The sequence below is a fragment of the Anomalospiza imberbis genome, chromosome 16 (assembly GCF_031753505.1).
Source record: "Anomalospiza imberbis isolate Cuckoo-Finch-1a 21T00152 chromosome 16, ASM3175350v1, whole genome shotgun sequence".
Taxonomy (NCBI): Eukaryota; Metazoa; Chordata; class Aves; order Passeriformes; family Viduidae; genus Anomalospiza; species Anomalospiza imberbis.
In genome coordinates, this window is record NC_089696.1 from 1,444,475 (window position 1) to 1,464,215 (window position 19,741).

Genomic DNA, 19,741 nt, shown 5'->3' on the forward strand with positions numbered 1-19,741 from the left:
AGGGCCAGGTCCAGCACCCAGGGCTGTTACACTGGGCCCAGAGGCTTTGGTGAAGTGGGAAGATTTCATGAGTGGGGTGGTCCCGGCAGATCTCCCACCCCTCTGCGACCCAACCCCGCTCTCAATTGTTGCTGGACAGTCTGGTGGGGGGGTCACACGGGGGGAACATGCAGCAGATAAATTACAGTGGAGGTGGGAGCTGGTCTGGGGCTCAGCATGGGGTTGGGGGGAACTACATGACAGTGGTAACCTCTAGACACAGGCGCTGGTGCAGGGGCTCCCTCAGGCTGTCCCCTCCGTGCTGTGTGTGCAGCTCCCCCCCGTCGGCACATCCTCACTCTCCCCTAGTCCTGGAAGCGGTTCAGGAGGTCGCAGGTTTTCTTCTCCATCAGCTCATAGATCTTCTTCACCCGTTTGTCGTTGGCTGCCCGGACGTAGCTGCTGGGGTCCAGCGTGGCCATTCCGTCGTGCACCTCGCCCATGATGATCAGGGGCCCGTCCTCCGCCGTCATGTTGGGGCAGGGGCAGCTCCAGTCCATGTCGGTCAAGGTCACCTCCAGGTACTTGATGTTGAAGAACTTGAGGCCCATCTTCTCATCCTTGAGGACATCCTCGAGAGCGAAGCGGGCTATGCCGGAGTCCTGGTCCTCCACGATCTCCATGAGCCGCCCCACGATGGCGAAGTCGCTGCGGCAGAGGCTCAGCACCATCTTGCTCTTCAGGCGGCAGGCCTTGCACTGCAGGCTCTTGGGGAAGGGGCACACGTCCTCGCAGGTCTCCTTGCTCTCAAAGTTATTGGTGTTGCCCTCGCAGCCGCCGTAGACGAAGGAGTGGCACTGCTTCAGCAGGTGGTTGTACGCCCAGCGCGGCTCCCAGTTCTGGCAGGGCCCCTGCACCATGGGCAGGAGGCAGGTGGGGCGGGCGCTGCCCAGGCAGGCGGCTCGGCACTCCTCGTACGTCTCGAAGTGGTTCCTGTTGGCCCCGCAGCCGCCGTAGCGGAAGGTCAGGCAGGAGCCCTGCTTGGCATCAAAATGCCAGCGCACCTCCGTGGTCTCGCACCGCCGCCGGTCCGGCTCCTTCAGGCACTCGGCGCTGGGGAAGGGCTGGGGGCTGCCGGTCCGCGGGGTCCCCCCCGGCTCCCGCCTGAGCACCGACAGCGGGAAGTCGGCGCGGAGCAGCCCGGCGGCGTTCCGGGCCGTGCAGGTGTAGATGCCGGCGTCCTCGTGGCGGGCGTTGTAGATGACCAGCTGGCCGATGTTGGTGACCACCACGTTGCCGTACATCTGGTCCGGCCGCATGATGAAGTTCTCCTCCCGCTCGCTCTGCTTCTCCCAGGTGATGTCGGGCTGCGGGCGCCCGCTCACGTCGCAGCGGAAGCTGACGGTGCCGCCGGCGCGCACGGACTGGTGGAAGGGGTTGGTGTAGAGGGCGGGGGGCACCGGCACCTCGGGGCCGGCGCCCGGCGTGGGTCGCGCCGTGGTCTCCTGCGGCACGGGGCTGGTGTCGGGCCAGGTGAAGATGTGCTTGCAGGGCACGGTGGTGAGGCGGGTGCCGCGCAGACACGCCTCGGCGTCCATGTAGCACTTGTTGTAGTAGGTGAGGCCGTCGGAGGCGCAAGTGAAGTTGGGCTCCTTCTCGCAGCGGTCCTTGCACTTGCAGACGGGCTGCCCGTCCCAGATGTCGCAGTCGGAGCCCTGCTGCGCGCACACGAAGCTCTCGCAGGAGGCGGCGGGCGCCACCGCCAGCGCCGGAACGCTGCCGTCGGCAAAGCGCGCGGCCACGCAGCTCCGCAGCCCACACACGTTGGTGCAGCATTTCTCAAAGTCTTCACAGTCCTGGTCGGGGAGGGAGAAGAGATTGCGAGGGGGACGTGGAGCTCACCGCTGTGGCTGTGCGTGCTGTTCCCAGCCCTGGGGGACTTTCGGGTTGGGCAGGTGTCCCCCGCACAGCTCTGTGCACCTTCAGCATCGCTGGGCTCCGGCTAAGAGCCAGACCTCCCCGGCACATCTGCACCAGCCCCAGCCCACCCTCAGCACCCCCAGGATGTTTGGGGGTGCACCGCAGTGATGACGGTCCCTTTTCCCCTACAGCAGAGTGCAACTTGCCCTTCTCAGCTTTTGCTGGCCAAGGGGAGGCAGAACGCATACAGATGAATTGTGAAGGAGTCTCCCCTCGGGGTTCAGACAGCCCTAACCGGGGTGGGGTTGCCTCTGCTCAGCCTGGTGGAGCTCAGAGCCAGGGCTCTCTGGGCTGGACAACCCGGTCCGTGGGTGGGCTCCGGCCCTCAGGGAAAAGTTGGGAGACGATTCTGTCCTCGGCCTAATGGTGTCCGTGTCCCAGCACACCCATTCCCTTCATCCCAGCCAGCCCTTTGACAGGGTGGAAGCATCCTGGGGGTGCACGAGGAGGGTGTTCTGACCGTGGGACACCGTCTCAGGGGGTGACTTGAGGAGGCAACAAGCAGTTTCTCTGCCTGTGGGGGACTGGGGAGCCCAGCAGACAGGAGGGGCTTAGGGGGCAAAGCTGCAGCAGGGCTGAGCCCGTTGCTCTGAAACAACTGAACCGGCTGTGCCACCCAGCACGGGACCCGCACCCCGAATCAACTCCTTCGGGCTCCTGGGGACGCCCTCCCAAACCCTGTTAGCGCCCGCCGCCCCCGCAGCCCCCTCGCTCACCTGGTCGGCCTGGCACTCCCGCTCGCAGGTGCTCTGGGCGTCCACCCACAGGTTGGGGTTCAGCTGGTTGGGGCAGACGCCCAGGTGCCGCATCCTGCCCGGCTGCAGGCTCAGCCCGGCCGCCGCCGCCAGCACGGGCAGGAGCAGCGCGATGCCCACGGGGACCCGCTGCCGCCCCGCACGCTGGCCCCGGCCCCCGCGCCCGCCTCTCCCACGAGGAGCCATCGGGCCACCCTGCGCCGCCGGCCTGGCTCACTGGCGAGGGCTCGGGATAAATCACATTCAGGACGGACGGGATGAGGGAGAAGGCGGGCGGGGGGACAAAGAGTAGGAGGAGAGGACCAAACCTCTGTCCTTCAGCACACCCGGCGCCCGCCGGACCACCGGCGATGCCGCCCGCCGCCTCCATCCATCGCCGCCGCTCGGCTCTCGGGGCGCCGGGGACACGGCGGCAGTGGCGGGCGGCTCTCGGGGCTCAGTCCATCCCCGGCACGGCCAGCGGGGCGAGTGGGGTGGAAGGGGAGGACGGGAAGGTTGTAATCTGAATCCCCTCCCTTCCCACTGATGTTTCTGGGTGTTTGGAATGGGAAAGGCGCTGACCTCAGCCTCTAACCCCGGCGAGCCCGGCGATCCCTGGGCAAACACGGGGGGAGATCAAAGGCAGAATGCAGAAAGTCTCCAAAGAGGGAGAGTGAAAGGAGGGGCGGGGTGGGGGTGGGGGTGGGGGGGGGCGCACACACAAAAACCCGCCCGGCCCACGGAGCCGAATTCCTGCAGAATGAGAAAACAGCCGGAGCCTGCGGTCCCCTCGGACGGGCGGCCGGCGGGAGGTGCGCGGAGCCCACGGAGGCCGCGCTGCGGGCGGCCGGGACCCGGCTGGCCCGGGCGTCCCTCACCCCGCACCGCATCTCTGGGCACCCACCCGCACCGCAGCCGAAGGTGCCCGGGAGCGGGACACCGGCACGGGTCCATCCCTGCTTTCCAGCCCGCATCCCACGAGTGCCGTGCTGCTGGCACAGGACCGTGTCTCGCCTGGCGGGGTGGGTGCCCACCCAGCCCCCCTGGAGGGGCTCCCCCAGCCCTCCCTCCCCGATGATTTACAGCCAGGGTGTTTCCTGAGCCACACCAGACGCCGGCACATTGTGCTTGGGCTCAACCAGCACGTCCCGCACCAGCCCAGAGCTGGCAGGAGCCGGCCCCGGCTCCCCGGCCAGATCCCCCTAATCCCCGATGGAGACTGACCTGCAGCAGGAACATTTCATGGCATTTTGGGAGCATTAACTCTTCTGGCTCTGGTGAGAGCCTCAGCCCTGAGGGGGGGTTGCAGCCCTTGTGAAACAGCAAACCCAGGGAGCAGCTCAGCACCTCCAGTCTTCCCTCTTGGGGAGCACGTGGTGGAGGGGACAAAAAAAAGTGGGAACCCTTTCCTTCTCTCTTTGGTTTTTTTTTTTTTTTTTTTTTTTTTTTTTTTTTTTTTTTTAATTGGGATGGGGGGATCCAACCCACCCCCACTCCAGAGCTGCTTTCACATGTAATGGTTTGGTGCTCCTCCAGTCTGTGGCTCCTTGTGGAAGCCCTTTTGCCCCAGACCAGGTGATTTGGGGGACCCTCAGCATCCCCACGCTGGTGTGAGCAGGGTGCAACCACAATGCTCTGGCACGGTGACCTCCAGCCAGTAGCACAGACACAGTGCTGTGACCAGCCACCCCTGCCCCTTCCCTGCCCTGGGCCAGCACACAGCTGCACTGCTCCTGGCTCTGGGTGGCCCATGGTGATTCTGGGGCACCCCAGGGCCCAAAACCCCAAAGCACAGTCAGGTCTGTCACCAGCTGGCCATGACCATGCATGGAGGGCTGGAGCGTGTCCCATGGCTGTGCCCTGAATCCCGTTCCACAGCCAAGCAGGCACCCAAGGGTCCATCCAGCTGCAGATGCTGACACTCATGGGGAGGCTGATATTCTGCAAACAGGGAATTGCATCAGGCTAGCCCAGCCAGGAGCTGCCAGGGCCTGTACCCTGCCTGCCCTGGCAGCCTGAAACCCCCAGACCAACCCAGCTGGCCCCAGGCACCCACTGCCTGGAGATCCCCGATCCACAAACCCACAAACTCCAGCTGGGAAGCAACGTGGCAGATGCACGGCACCTTGGTCTCGAGGGATGCAGCCCAGAGGCATAGGGCCACTTTGGGGTGCCCCAGGGTTCTTCCAGGGAGGCTGGTGCAGGAGGGAAGGAGGAACAAGACCAGCTTCTGCCCATACCCGTATCTTTGGGTCACTTTCAAAGATCCCAGACATAGATGAGGGTTTTACAGTCCATCTTCTCCCTCCAAGACAAGGAGGCGGCTCAGCACCATGTCCTGAAGGGAAGGGTGCCATGCCACGTGTCCCTGCTCCCAGAACCTGCTGCACCCTACAGGCTCCCACCCCTCCAATGCACCCATGGGCAGCTTCACCCTCATTTTCAAGGATCTTGCAGTTGCATGAAGGTCACCACCTCTTCCTGGACTGTGTGGGACAGTGGGACCACGCCAAGAAACCTCACACGAGAAAGGTGAGTGCGGAGAAACACACTCAGTGACCAGAGACCTGAATCATCCCAGAGCAACCTGCTCCCTCTTTTCTCGGAGGAGCAGAGAGCCTTGAAGCTCTCCCAGCCTTCCCACCCCGCTCGGGCTGTGCAGCGTTTTCCTGCCCGGCTCTTCCCAAGCAGACAGCTGCGGCCCCGCAGCCCCCGCTGCTCCGCCGTAATGGGCTCCGGCTGTCCCGACCCCACCTGAAACCACACACAGCCTTTGTTTCGGCCCTGGGAGAGGGAACAGACACTTCCAGAACCCCCTGAAGAAAAAGAGGGAAAAAAAGGGCTGTGTGACTCTTCCCTGACCAGGCTTTCACCTTAGCTCCAGGGTTTTCCAGGCTGCAGACACGATCTCATTTCCCCCTGCCCCCTCCCAGCCCCAGCAATTACTACTTAAGCTGTTAAAACAAGCGTGGCCAGTCTGGTACGAAGTGGAAAATCTGATCCTAGGGAAGTGAGAAGGCAGGGGAAAAGGGAGGTCAAGGGGAGGTGGGCTGGGAGAAGTGGATCAGACAAGAAGTCTCCCTCCACCCTCGGATAAAAATCCCCCTTCTCTGGGGCTCCTGGTACCTCCAAAGGCCACTCTGGTGTGACACTGGTGCTCCGAGCTCCCTGCAGCATCCTCTCCCTTTCAGTCCCATTTGTTTCAGGATGGCTTCCAGCTCGCTCCAGTCTGGGCTGCCACAGCACTTGCTGCTCCTCCAGGACCACCCAGACCCAAAGAAGGGATTTAGGGTTTGACTGTACTTGTCCCGAGCCTGTGGAGCAGGGACTGGGCACAAGTCCTGGCAAACTGCTGGGGAGCGTGGCTTCGTCCGGCCACCTATGGGACCAACACTGTTGGAGATGAGTTTGTGTTTTCTTAGGGCTCCACTACCTCAAATCAGTGGTTCTGTGAGAATCAAGAGCAGATTTATCTTCTGCATCTACAGGAAAGGAATCGTGGCTCCCCAGAAAATGTAATTCAAGTTATTTTGTGGATGACCTGGAAATGGGAATATACACCTGTGGCACAAACAGTCCCAAATCCCCAGGCACGGGCAAAACCACCACCTTTTTCCCCTCAACCTCTTCCCAGCCCACACAAAAACTGATACAACTTCTCCTCTTTTCAATTGGTAGTTCAAAACAAACAAAAAGACTTTAATTTATACAAAACAAAACCATGTAGAATCAGTTAAACAACACTGACTGTACAAAGGAATAAAAAAATAAAAGGATAGTCCAAAAAAACCCAACTCAGGAATGGTACAAGTGTTGGAGAGCAGCTACAGACTAGTGTTGACATCAGATGCAAGAATCATTTCCTTTTAAATTAAAAAATAAAAAAAGTTTGTTGCTGGGCAATCACTCCAGGGAAATCTTCCATCCCCACTCCAGACAGGATCTGTGAGACTTTACAGGGTGACAAAACCTAAACCAACCACAGGGAAACAGCATGGGGAGGTGGCACACGTGGCACAGCCAAACCAAAGCAGAGGTACAGCGAGTTCTGAGACATGCAGCAGCTTGGTGATTTCAGGAAGGATCCCTTTCTCCCTCTTCGTCCCACGCACCGGCGCCGGGCCCGGGGTGATTCCTGGGAGGAGCCGCCCTTGGTGGTGCCGGTCACCTGTTGGCTGTATATCCCTGTGCTGCTGAGCCAGCGATTGTCTTCTGCTGTGTGTTAAGTGATGGGAAACAGGTGCCAGCCACCCAGACAGGTTCTCCAAATCCCTTGGCCTTCGTGCCACCGGGACGGCCCGGCTGCGGCTTTGCTCTTGAGCCAAAGCACCCCTTCAAAGGATTCCTCTTCCCCTCCACCCGCCTGGGGTTTAATTCTGTCCTCGCTCACTTGAGCTGGGTGATAAAGCACGAGAGAGCCGAGCCAAGAGACCTGCCCGTGCTGTGCTCTGCAGGGAGGGGAGGGGGAAGCCTCTGGCACCTCCCAGGTCGGCTTGGGAGCAAGGGAAGCGATGTCTCCACAGGGGGACGTGTCCCTCCTGTCCCTGCTGCCTGGACACAGTGGGTCCATCGGCCATGCAGGAGCTGCAGCGGCTTCATTCTGCCCATGCAGTGCCCCAGGCTGCCTGGAAAGGGGGAGCGGAGCAAGCTGATCCCAGGAGGAGATGGCAGCACCGTACACTTCACTTGCTACCACGCTACTCACAGTCTACACCCCCTGGCCACCTATGAGAACCTGCCATCATAGCCCAGCCCCCCGGCAGGCTCCCTTAGCTTTTGGGATAAGGGCTGGGTGCTATTTCTCAGTTTGCAGGTGATTCCAGCACATATCAGCTGTGGAACAAAGCCAGAGAGGCAGGTGCACTTGCTTGACAGAAGATCCATCCCAAGCTATTGCCCCTCCAAGATCCAGGAGCCATCCCATGGAGCAAAGCAGTTTGCACTCCCAGTCTCCTGGGATTGCTCCAAGAGCCAAGTGATTTTGCCACTGAGGGACCTGGAGATCGCCATTTCCCCGCCCCAGCCTTCCACCTTCCCAGTCCCTGCTCCTTCATGCTCCAGTGGGAAAAGCCACTTCTGTCCTTTCCCACTTTCATCCAGGAGGAGCCACAGCAGCATGAGCTCAGGCAGCATCTTTGGGAAAGCAAAGCTGGAAGCAGCCAGGATCCAGGAGCCGTCACATGTGCTGTCATGGATGGAGGGCACTAGAAGCGATGGATGACACTTTGCAACAATAAGGGACAAAATTCAGCATTTTTCCTCTGCTTTAGGCACAATGCTTCCACCCCCTGCTCCCAAATCCCCTATGAGAAAGCACAAAGTGAGCAAGGCCTCAGTCTGACCCCAGAGCTGCCTCTTCCTCCTGCCTGCCAAAACACTCCAACCCCTCAGGACCCTGGCCTTGCCACTCTGCTTCTCCAGGCACTGCCATCCCACCCTGCCTTCAGCACTCACAGGTTCTAGGGAATGATAGGAATAGAGCAGCTTGGGGCATGTTCCACACCAATTGTCCTTTCCTTCTGCACATGTAGTAAAAACACCAGCACGAGCCCAGAGGTGAGGGAAAGTCTCTTAAAGCATTTATGTGTTTTCATTGGAAAATCCTCCACTTGTCCCCTTTGCTGACACTGGGAAAGTCAATCCAGTGCTTGTATTTACAAGGCTGCATAAAATTTTCCCTGACTGCTTCTTAAAAAAACCCTTAAAAAACAAGAGATATTTATATATATGTATAATATTTACATAAATAAGTGAAGGCGCTGGAACGAAGCGCTGCCTTCCCCTTTCCAATTGGCCAACTCTTGCCTTTTTTTCTGGTTTTTTTTTTGGCAACAGCAGGTTAACATCCTGGTGAAAACTGTCATTAGTCCCCTATCCCTGTTTCTTTTTGTCTACATCCAATGATCACTATTGCACCAGCAATCTATTCAGGAGGCCAAGAGTTAAAGTTGCAGCACAGACTCTCCTTGCCTACTCCCTTAAGCCTCTCAATCTTCCATTAAATCCATTGCTCCATTGAGACTGGATGAGCTTTTTTCCCCCTTCCCCCCTCCCTAACCCGGCAGCTGCTGAATTTTCCACCCCAGGCCTAGAGGCAAAGCCCAAAGCATTCTTGGAGGGTCACTTGGCAGATCCTCTCCCCGCCAGCACTGCGGGATCCAGCCGGCACCATGCTTCTTCCTATGCCAAGCCAAAACGTGAGCACATTCCTAACGCTTGTGCGTGCCATTGGAAAAGCAACCGTGGCCCATCTGAAAGGATCCAGTGGAGAAGGGTTCAGTGTGCAAACAGCTGTACATCGGCGGGTGGGTGTGGATCCGACAGAAGCTCAGGGTGCCCATCCTGCTAAGAGATCTTGCAGTTGTTGCGTGAGCAGTTCTGTGGGGGGCTCTGGGGCGGCCGGATGGATTTGGATCTCTTCAAGCTGTTCCCTTTGCTGCTGCTCCCGCCCCCGCTGCTGGCCAGGGAATAGGAGCGGCCGTGCATCATCACGGCGTTCATCCCGTTGGCCATGGAGAAGGATTTCAGGTGGCTCTTGATGGTGACGGGCAAGGGGAGCTTGTCGATGAGGTGCACCGGGGTGCAGGACACGATGGCTCGGCAGCACAGGTCCTGTAAGCTGAACACTGCGGGGAGAAGGGAGCACACAGTCAAGGGCCAGGAGATCTCCTGGGCTGCCCTTCCCCCACAGCTATTCCTTACGCTGCACAGCTTCAGCTCCTCAGGGAGATAAGTCAGTAATGACTGCACAGGAGCTGGGAGTAGGGAGCGGGATATTTAGGAGAGAAGCTTGGGAAATCAAGGTGGGCTTTGCTGTTGGAGGTTTGTGCTTTGCCAGACACCAGCTTTGGTGTGAACACAGGGTTAGGCACTGCCAGCCCTGCCCTGCTCAGCACCCAGGGCTGGCAGGGCCTGGCTCACATTCCTGACAGACACTTGACTTCTCAACCCATCCTCTGGCAACCAGGACATGCCTGGGAAAGAGGCAACAGGGTCAGCAAATCCTGAAACAGGACAGTGACAGCTGGGATCTGCTCAGGGGGCAGCTCTCTGTAGAGCCTCCAGGCCACAGAGATACCAACAAGCCAAAACACCCAGAACACCACTCTGCCCGTTCCAGTTTCCCAGCATTCTCCCAGCCCAGCCTGCACCAGGTGAGCTTGCCTTGGGAAGTCCCTTTCCTTGCCGGGGAATTCCCAGGCAGGGGCCACACGAGGGCACTCGTTATCTTCCTGCCTGCCTGTTGCCAAAGCCACGCTGCCATTCCCGAGCAGGCAGATCCCCACTCCCTGCTAGGGAGCCCCCGTTCGTGGAATCACAGAACTATTTAGGTTAGAAAGGCTTTCTAAGACCATCGAGTCCAACCGTTCCCGCAGCACTGCCAATGCCTCCACTAAACCATGTCCCCAAGTGCCACATCTGCATCTTTTTTGAACACTCCCAGGGATGGTGACTCCACTGCTGCCCTGGGCAGCCTGTTTAAGTGCCTGACCACCTTTTTTTGAGGAAATTTTCCCTAATGTCTAATCTAAACCTCCTCTGGCACAATTTGAGGCCGTTTCCTTTTGCCCTTTCCATTCCCAAGCAGGCAGTCTGCAGTCACAAATCTTAGGGAAAAGATTCAGGAAAGATCTGTGCATTCAGCCCTGTCCCTGCCCACCATCCCTCCGTGACCTGCAGGCCATGGCAAAGCAGCCAGGTTGGGGACAGGAGCCCAGGCAGAAAATCTGGTGACTGGGGCTGGCAAACAGGATTTTCTCAACCCGGTGAGCAGGGGCTGAAGGTCCATATGAGAGCAGGTCACTCCAGGAACACAGATCTGCTGCTGCTCAGACTGCAGTGGGAATAATGCTCAGACTCCAGCCAGGAATAATGTGGGAAGTGAGATTATTCTGCTTCAAACTCAACAGGCTGAGACGTAACATGGAATCTGCTTGTGGTTTCCCTCCCTGTGGCATACATGCTTGGATATATGGAATAACCCAGCCCACTGCTGCATGCTGACAGCAGGGATGAGATTTAGTCCCTTTCAGCTCCTTGGGCACATTCTGCTTCCCTCCAAAACAAAGACAGGCTCAGGCAAGGGCAAGGAGTGAGGTGCTTACACTTGGATTTATCCCACATAGTCGTTTGATTGAAGTACTTTCAGTGTGGGAGCTTATTTGCCCTCAGTCTCATCCAGACTGGAAAAGCAGAGGATGCCCTAGAGCGCTTCAGGTCCCTGACATGCTGAACTGCCTTCTGGAGCTGCCCATCCCTATGCCAGCACAGGCAGCTTCTGGCTCAGCTTCAGCTTGTCTGGCTCAAGGCACTTCTCCGCGTCTGGTGGATGCAGCTCCCACAGCTCCACACCTCCCACCTGGGCAGCCACGGCCCCACAGCTCCCTGCGAGCCCAAACTTCCCACCCAGAGCACCCTCCTGCCCGCTGACCTCGGTTGGGTCTCCAGATCTTCTCCATGCCGTGCCGCATGAGGACGATGCGGGACAGCTCCGTGAAGGACTCGATGACGTTGAAGTTGCACAGGGGGCTCACCTCGAAGAAGGTCATGCAGTTCTTCTCGGCGTAGGCGCGCGCCTGCTCTGTCGGCACCTGCCGCTTGAAGGCCAGGTGCAGCCTGTTTCCCACCAGGATCCGAGGGACACCTGGGGCGTGCTGGAACAAGGAAAGAAGTGAAGGAATCATGGCTACACCCAGCATTCTGCCTAGCTGCAATAGCAGCGAAGGGAAAAGAAGAAGCTGCTCTGCGGCCGAGAGACTGCCCAGCAGCACCTCTGTGTGGTGGGGACAACTAATTTGTCACCTCCCGGTCCATTCAGTTCTGAGGGAACTTTCCTGTCTTTCTTGACCATTCCTGAGCCATTTCCTACTACTCCAGATTTACACAGAGGTGGAGGGCAGACACTTGCTGCTTTGCTCCATGACTGCACTGCCATCATGTCCCCTCCACAGCAGAGCCGTTCCTGTGCCCATAACAGGCAACACCTTGGGTGACAGCTCCCCATGTCTGCTATAGATCACTCCATATGTTCCTCCATTCACTTACCTCATCTATTTCCTTTATCCATCGGTCTATCCCATCAAAGGACCAGCGATTAGTGATGTCGTACACCAAGAGAATTCCCTGGTGGAAGGCAATCAGAAGCAATCAGGAAGTTTCACAGTAGGCAAGTAAAAGGGGCAGGACACCCCTGACAGAACCCCACATGCAGAAACCAAAAAGCAAAGGGACAGAACATTGCTCCAGCCACACCGTTTGTGTGCTGATATGGCAAAAATTGAGACAACAGGGCTGTGCTAATGCAGTCCCAGGTGATTAGGGAAGGTTTTACTCCTGTTTTGGCTCTGGTATCCCCCAAATAATCTCTAAAGCTGCAGTCTCTACACAGGAGGATGAACTGTCTTGGTGGCTGTATCTGGAGGAGCAAAACACACCCTTCTCCTGTCACAACTCTGATACAAACTTGCTAAGGCACAAACACATCTTTTTTTTTTCCTATTCCCTTACACAGAACAGCTGCAGTCAGTGGTGAGGTGGCAGCAGGACAGGAGGGAATTTTCAAGCATACCCCTCTTCTCCAGAACCTGTGTCACTGTGAGCCCTTTGCTGACAAGGAAGAAGATGAATAATGCTGATAAGCACCACAGTACCTCCACGGACTGAGCTCTCAGGACTAGGATCCATCCAGACTTCACTGAAGGTGTTTCTCACTGTCACTGCCACACTGGCACAGAATCTGGTACCTGGCTTTCTTCAGGCCAGAGATACCTACAGCATCCTCAGGTTCACATCCACTGTCCCTCAACACCACCCACATCCATGACTTGCTTCCCAGTCACCTCCTGAGGTGCAGCACATGGTGCTGGCAGCAGCACAGGCATGACTCAAGGCAGGAAAGACAAGGAGCAGCTCTGAGGAGTCTCCATCTCACCCCAAGCTGGGCTGGCAGGAGCCAGGAGCATGGCCAGACTGCTGGCCACCACTCAGGTCCACAGCATCGCCCAGCAAGTGAGCTTTTCTAGAATCTGAGTCTTTCTGAGGACAGACACAAGGAAAGTAGGCTGTGCCTGGCCCTGCAGGCACACAAGACAGGAGCTGCTGCTCGGTACCAGTTGGGCACAAACAGCATTTATGGAACTGTCCTCAGCAGAGCCTTTCTGCAACTCTCCCATTATTTTTCTGACTTCCTGTCACACTTCTTTGCAATCAAGGACATTCCAAGTGACAACAGGCACTCCAAGCTGACTTGGCAGAACCACAGTACAAGATGCCTGGAATGGGAACCAGGGAGAAGGAGATGATGCTGTGCTGAGAGAGGAGGAACCCAGCTGGGAAGGCAGCGCTGGACAAAAGGGAACCCAGCAACAGCAAGACTAAGTGCAAACCAAACCAGACCATTGAGGACCAGGTTCTGCAGAATCAGCCTTGCCTGAATCAGGGGTATCCTCCAGGAACAGCCATCCCCTATAGCAAAGCCCCAGCATAAGCAGAGATCTTAAACTGGCAAAGGAAGGTCTCAGCTTTCAGGAAGGTCTCTATGAGAGGCCTGGATTGAGCACAGGGAAGGAGAGAGCTGAGACACTCCCAGCATCTGCTTTGGTCAGGGACCATGAAGCACCCTCATCTACCCCTGGAGTTGCTCCTTTGCCTGCTGAAATGGAAGGTGTGCTACACAGATGGGAAACACAAGCTACCCAGTCCTCCCAGACCCCAGCTTTACAGTCCTTGCTGCTGCCAACCCCTGTGGTGAACTGAGAGAAGCCTGTGCAGAAGCTTTGTGTATGATATACCTCTAATTTAGAAAAAAAATCATTAACATGAAATGTGGAGCACACAGGAATGATAAAGTGACATCTGTGCCACAAAGGCACCTGAATCCTCATAATAAAGTCACATCTGGAGCTGGCACTAGCACTGCTCCCCCCCTCATGGAACAGCAGCCGTTCTCGGAATGCACTGGGTGTGCCTCGACCTTGTCTGCCTTTCTCTCAGCTCTTCTGGAATAAGCAGCTCTCAAAGCTTGACCGATTTTATAATTTAATAACAACTCAGGTTCTTCCTTGTAGAACAATTCTGACTCTTGAGCTGTACCCCCAGCCTCACTGCCTGCTGCTTCCACCCCCGGCTTCCACCTCACTCTCCAGGTGAAGTTTGTTTTTTCTGTCCTCGCTGGCCCTCCAACATCTACACATCTGCATTTGTACCCCACAGAAAGGCTCAAATGCACAGAAATAGAAGGGCAGAGGGCACAAAAGGCAAGCCAGGTGGGCTGGCTTCACGTTTGACAGCCCAATACAAAGAGCAAGCCCTTCAAAGTCTGGATTTGAGGCTGTTCTGTAGGACCTGAAGGTGAGTTTACATAATGGCAGAAGCATCTGTGGGGTGGGGAAGCATCTTCAGTTTCCTTCTAGGAAAGTATAAAGCTCCTACCTAAAGTCCATAATTTTTTGTAGTCTTATTTCTAGGACAGTCCAAAAACTTCATAATCAAAAGAAATGGAGGTGGTTTCTGTTTTGGAGGAGAAAAGGATCAGTTTCTCCTAGATTAAGAGAGGAAAAATAAGAAGGAAGTAATGATTTTCCATAATTAAAAAATCCCACAAAACCAAAGATATTGCTTCTCAAGGACCCAATCTGGAAATACCTCCTAGCAGGATACATCACATTTTAATTGCATATTGAAATAAAAAAAAAATACCCTGAGCTTTCTTTTAATTTTTCCTCTATTTGTTTTGTTTTCCAGCTTCCAAAGTTGTGTGTGAGAATTAATGAGAGGAAATAACAAAGCAAAGGGTGTGATGAGCCCCTTCACACAAATGGCCAGAAAGATAAATAAAGTCTACTTGCTTCATTTCTGGATTGACAAGTTCCTTCAGCCAAGAAAAACAGACCCAAGACCTAGTTTGTGACGATTATTTCTGCCAGGAATATGCCTGAGGAGGAGACAGTTTTTAAGCTTGCTGGCGGCTTCTGCCTGGATCTTCTTTGAATAGGAATAAGGAGAAAACTTCAGCAAAAACACACCCCTAGTGTTCTCAGCAGGGTGGAAGGTCAAGACCATGATTTCTAAATGCAAAATATGATCCTGTGTCTGCCAGCTGAGCCTCCAAGCCACACCATAGTTCCAGCACCCACGTTTAGATTGTCCAGGAAAGCTTCTCAGAGGTCAGAAGACACCGAGGCCAAGTTGCCCTTGCTCCATCCCTGGGCTGCCCAGCTGGCTATGGAGCCCAGCTGTGTTGCAGCTCAGCAGAGGCAGGAAGAAGGCTGCTCAACCCCTGGCCAGCTCCTGGTGCTGCCAGATAACCTCACACTGCTTCCAAGTAGCACTGGCATGCTGCAGACACCCCATCTCCAGAGCACGCATCCCAAATCCACTCTGTCATTGCCATTTCTGCCCCAGAGAGAACAGCACTCAGCCATGCACAGGGAGGGAGCTGGCTCCATCTCTGCAGACAGTTCCAAGTAAGATCTGTCAGGCTTTTTTAAAGTCTCCTTTGGAATGACATGCACAGAATTTTAATTTCCTCAACTCAACAAATGAACAGTTTCCCATTTGCAGCCTAATTTGTTCTCTAAGTGCTTAGATGGTTGTCAACACCCTATTATCTTCACAGCTTTCAATTTTTAGTTTCACAAAGCTCTTTTGTACCATTATGTAGCCCAGGTTCCCACAGTATGGAGTGCAAGGCTCCACGCTCAGCTTCTCAGACCAAGGAGACCTGGACCCCTCACAACCCTCCAACAGCCTTCCTTCTTTTCCTCCTCAGTCTGCCTACAGCTTCTGTGTAAGTAGAAGCTGACTGGACTCATCCCCAGATCCATCTGGGGTCTTTTCACAGTTGAATTTTCAGAGTTCATTCCCACTCTGGTTTTGTTCCACACTACTGGGATTGGCACAACCCTCAGCAGCCAGTGACAGAAATTTCCACATGAGTGCCTCACATAGTGAACAAGGAACACAGACAGACCAGCAGTTATTGTATCCAGCAGCACATGTGAACACTTACTCTGCCAAAACCCAAATTTGCTTCCAGCAGGAGCTTACACAAAGATCTGTCCATGTAACTGAGGTGGTGGTGGGGAAATATCATCTCTGCCTGCTAGCAGCAGATTTTGACCAGCTTTATAATCAAAAAGCTTTTAGAGGTAAGAGAAAATCAGCTTGCACACTCTCATTGCAAAGCAGGCTTGTCTAAAAAGGCTTCCCAGATGCTTTAGGGGCTCCCGGCACACAAGAAGCTGCTAGGAACGCTTGCACAACTGCCAAGGACCTCAGCCCAATGCAGGCAGGTGACAGGGTGGCCAGGAAAGAGTCACTTGCTGATATTCTCCACTGATGGAAAAAAGCTGTTGCTGAAGAAGGCTGAAGAGCCCCTCAGAGTGAATTTTCTGTCCCACAGGATGAAATAAACCTTAAACAGAAGGTCCAGTGCTGACAGGAACCAGAACACTCTGTCTCCTGCCTACTCTTTCACATCTCCATTTGATCGTGGCTTTCCAGCTGGCAATTTGGACCTTGGCTCATGGGCAGTGACATCCTGCTGCCAAACCTCTTCCCAACATTGGGGGGTATTTATCACTAAGCTTTTGATGAGGATTTTGGCAGGCAGGGCAGGCTTCTCCAGCAGCTGGACAATCCTGTCCAAATGACCCAAGGCAGGTGAAGTAGTTATGGCAACCAAAAAAGCCCTAAGGGAGGGCTGAATCTACACCTGACTCAGCTGAGCTGCCAAAAATCCACCACCTTCCTGCACACTAAGAAGCCCTGAACAGGATAAACAGCAGCTCCACAAACCACCTGCCTAAGCAGAACTCCACAATATCCATCCTTTCTTTAGGGCTGCAGCTTTGCTGCAAGATGGGAGCATTTTATCACACTGACTGGGAAGGGTTTGGCAAGCCACATTTTCAGAAACAGTTTAAATCACTGGCATATGAGGACATCAGGAACAATCCTAACACTGCTATTTCCTGGCTAGATCAGGAAGCACCACCACAGCTCTTTCTCCCCTCTGTGTTCACTCTTGGTATAGTTTGCATTTGCTCACAGCAGCCAGCACAGTCCCAGCTGCTCAAACAGCCGAGATCAGCGAGCCAGCTCTGCTGGAATGACCGAGACCTAGAAGCAAGCGGAAAAGGAACAGGAGTCCAAGAGCAAAAAAGATTTCTGCAGCACCTTTAAGTACACAAAATAGTTTTCACTGTACCCCATGCTGTGACAATTCACATAAAAATCCTTCTGCAACACAGCAAGCTCCAGACTGCCCAAGGTGGCTCTGCAGGGCACAACACTACTTGGTTTCCACCTCCTTCTCCTCCCTGGCCCTGCAGTCACTATGACTGGCTGCACACTCCCCCTGCCCCATCAGTGTCTGGAGGCCAGTGCTCTGCTATCCCAGACACAAATGCTCCTCTTTTGCCTAAAAGGAGATCCTGAAGTGATGTGCTCAGGACTTGCTGGCCCATCAGACCCCAACAGAGAAAGGGATGAAGTGGAAACTCAACACCTAGGGAAGTAAGAGAAGAGGAGAGGGGTCCCAGGCACACCAGCACCAAAAACCTCCACCTGGAGCCCAAGAACTCCTTGTGTCCCTGACAAGATCAGATCTGCTAACACAGGGCAGGGAGGAAAACAAGAGACCTGTGATCTTTACAGCAAACCTTGAGGCAATCATGCTGGAAAAAGGGGCTGGTTCTTGTTCAGAGCCAGCTCATCAGGGGCAGCAAGGATGATTTACTGCAGATAATTTCAAGAGGAAGAAGAAGAAGTTCCTGCTGAATATGAAAGTCACATGGCTCAGGACCCAGGCCAGTGGTGTGGAGCTGAAACTGGGGAAGGCATCAAGGTACTCAAGTCCTTTCCCTGGGGAGAGACCAGCCAGAAGTTCAGCCTGAAAACTGCACCAGGCTGTGCAATGAGGGGAAAAAAGAACTCCCAAGAAGGTCTGCTCACTGTCTAGAGACTGTTTTTCCATGTTGCAACCTCTCCAGGGTCTACTTCAGAAAATTGAACTTTATCACTACACTTGAGAAACAATAAAGAGTGTGTGGGAAAGCCAGGCTTCCCTGGCTTGGAGGCCCTTTTCATACCAAGTATTCTCGTAAGCACTGGCTATTCAGACCAGGGTAAGGGCTGCCAGGTTGCTGAGCCAGCCTCCTGCTCTCACAGCCAACCTGTACAAGTCCTCTCTGGAACCTCCTTCTTCAAGCTCCCCTTGAGCTCTTTAGTCCTCTGCTCAGTGAGAACCTTCCACTAGTTCTCAGCGTGAAGGTGCTCAAGGCCAGTTTACACCACTCTGTTCTTGTACAAATATCACACTGAACTTCAAACAGAACTCTTCCCATGCTGGCACCTCTCTGCTGGATTTGTTCTGCCTGAGCTTTTGGCTTTTAGTTTCAATAAGCTGTTTCTCTTGCCTCCAAGAGGATTTGTGTCAACCTTCCTACAGCAGAAGTCTTGAAGTCTGATGATTCCAAGACAGCAGAAAGGAAAGCAAACAGCTGCAGCTAAGAAGCCACTACAGCTCACAGTCCTGAATACATCCTCCAGACCACACCTGGAGTACTGCATCCAGCTCTGGGGCCTCCAACATGAGAGGGATGTGGACATCTTGTAACAGTCCAGAGGAGGCCATGAAGATGCTCCAAGGGCTGGAGCCCCTCTGCTCTGGAGCCAGGCTGGGAGAGCTGGGGATGCTCAGCTGGAGAAAAGAAGGCTTCAGGGAGATTTCAGAGCCCTTTCCAGGGCCTAAAGGGGCTCCAGGAGAGCTGGAGAGAGACTTTGGATAAGGGTATAAAATCACAGGGCACAGGGAATGGCTTCCCACTGCCAGAGGACATGGTTAGATGGGATATTGGGAAGGAATTGTTCCCTGGGAGGGTGGGCAGGCCCTGGCACAGGGTGCCCAGAGCAGCTGTGGCTGCCCCTGGAGCCCTGGCAGTGCCCAAGGCCAGGATGGACAGGGCTTGGAGCAACCTGGGATAGTGGAAGGTGTCCCTACCTGGACATGGCAGGGGGTGGAACTGGATTGGCTTTAAGGTTCCTTCCAACCCAAACCATTCCATAATTCTAAATCAGAGAACTCAGAAGCATTTCTGTGTTTCTCTGCTGAGACCACATAGGTTATGCTGTATTTATGCTAAGGCCATGCCAGAAGAAGTCAGCTTATGCATACTGAAAATAACTGGAGGTGTTGGAAGTCCATCTTTGCAATCACACAGGCATTTGTTATTCAAAACAATCAGTCCTCTTGCTTTGGTTAACCATTCAGAGTATAAATTTAGATACGTTCCTCTTCCACTTAAAGTTGTGGTGAGTTATTTAAGAGACACGGTATCTGTATTCTTGTTAATACAGGAATAACACTGGAACATCATATGGGAGCCAACGACTTGGTGCTGAAAACAATCTGAGTTTTACTCCAAGCCACCTGGAGAAGACTGTACAAGGACTCCAGTCATTTTCAAGAGGCACTTTCCCTGTGCTCATCTCCTGGGAGATTAGAAGGACAGTCCTCCCTTGGGAATTAACCCTCCTCATCCTAGGCAGGCTTGCTCCTTAGGGCTGATTTGCTGCTTTTAAGTATTGACTGTTTGGGCAGACCAGGATTAAGGCATCACAACAGCACTCTGGAAAAGGCATTTGTTGCATAAGCAGAGGGCAGTCTTGAGGCAAAGGTGTGAGGTACACCTTGCTGCGCAAGTGAGCTCCATTCCCCAGCATTCAGCAGTGAACTGCTCTCTACAACTTCCTGAAAGAAGGTGGGAGTCAGGTGGTGATTGGTCTCTTCTCCCAGGTAACAAGTGACAGGGTGAGAAGAAGCAACCTCAAGTTGTGTTAAGGGAGGTTTAGATTGCATTTTGGGGTAATTTCTTCACCAAAAGGGTGGTCAGGCATTGGCACAGGCTGGCAGGTGCACTGGTGGAGTCACATCCCTGGAGATGTTAAAAAAATCCACGTAGAATGTGGTGCTCAGAGACACAGTTTAGCTGGGGCCTTGGTTGGGTTCCTGGTTTGACTCGATGACCTCAGAGGGCTTTTTCAAC

At 54.7% G+C, this 19,741-nt stretch overlaps 2 protein-coding genes across 2 annotated transcripts in view; both read right to left on the reverse strand.

The window, feature by feature from the left end:
• Nucleotides 1-59: 59 nt before the first annotated feature.
• On the reverse strand, nt 60-6,217 carry WFIKKN1 (WAP, follistatin/kazal, immunoglobulin, kunitz and netrin domain containing 1). The gene is given in 3 exon segments (XM_068206446.1): nt 60-1,835; nt 2,676-2,940; nt 3,023-6,217. Coding segments are annotated over 3 exon segments (1,818 nt in total). The 5' UTR covers nt 3,085-6,217; the 3' UTR covers nt 60-344.
• A 140-nt stretch (nt 6,218-6,357) lies between these two features.
• Nucleotides 6,358-19,741, reverse strand: part of RAB40C (RAB40C, member RAS oncogene family) — a 36,993-nt gene continuing 23,609 nt past the window's right edge. Inside the window, exons 5-7 of the mRNA XM_068206443.1 lie at nt 11,739-11,816; nt 11,125-11,347; nt 6,358-9,319 (exon numbers count right to left, since the gene is read on the reverse strand). Coding sequence (XP_068062544.1) covers nt 9,039-9,319; nt 11,125-11,347; nt 11,739-11,816 — 582 coding nt within the window. The 3' untranslated portion in view covers nt 6,358-9,038. The remainder of the gene's footprint in view (nt 9,320-11,124; nt 11,348-11,738; nt 11,817-19,741) is intronic.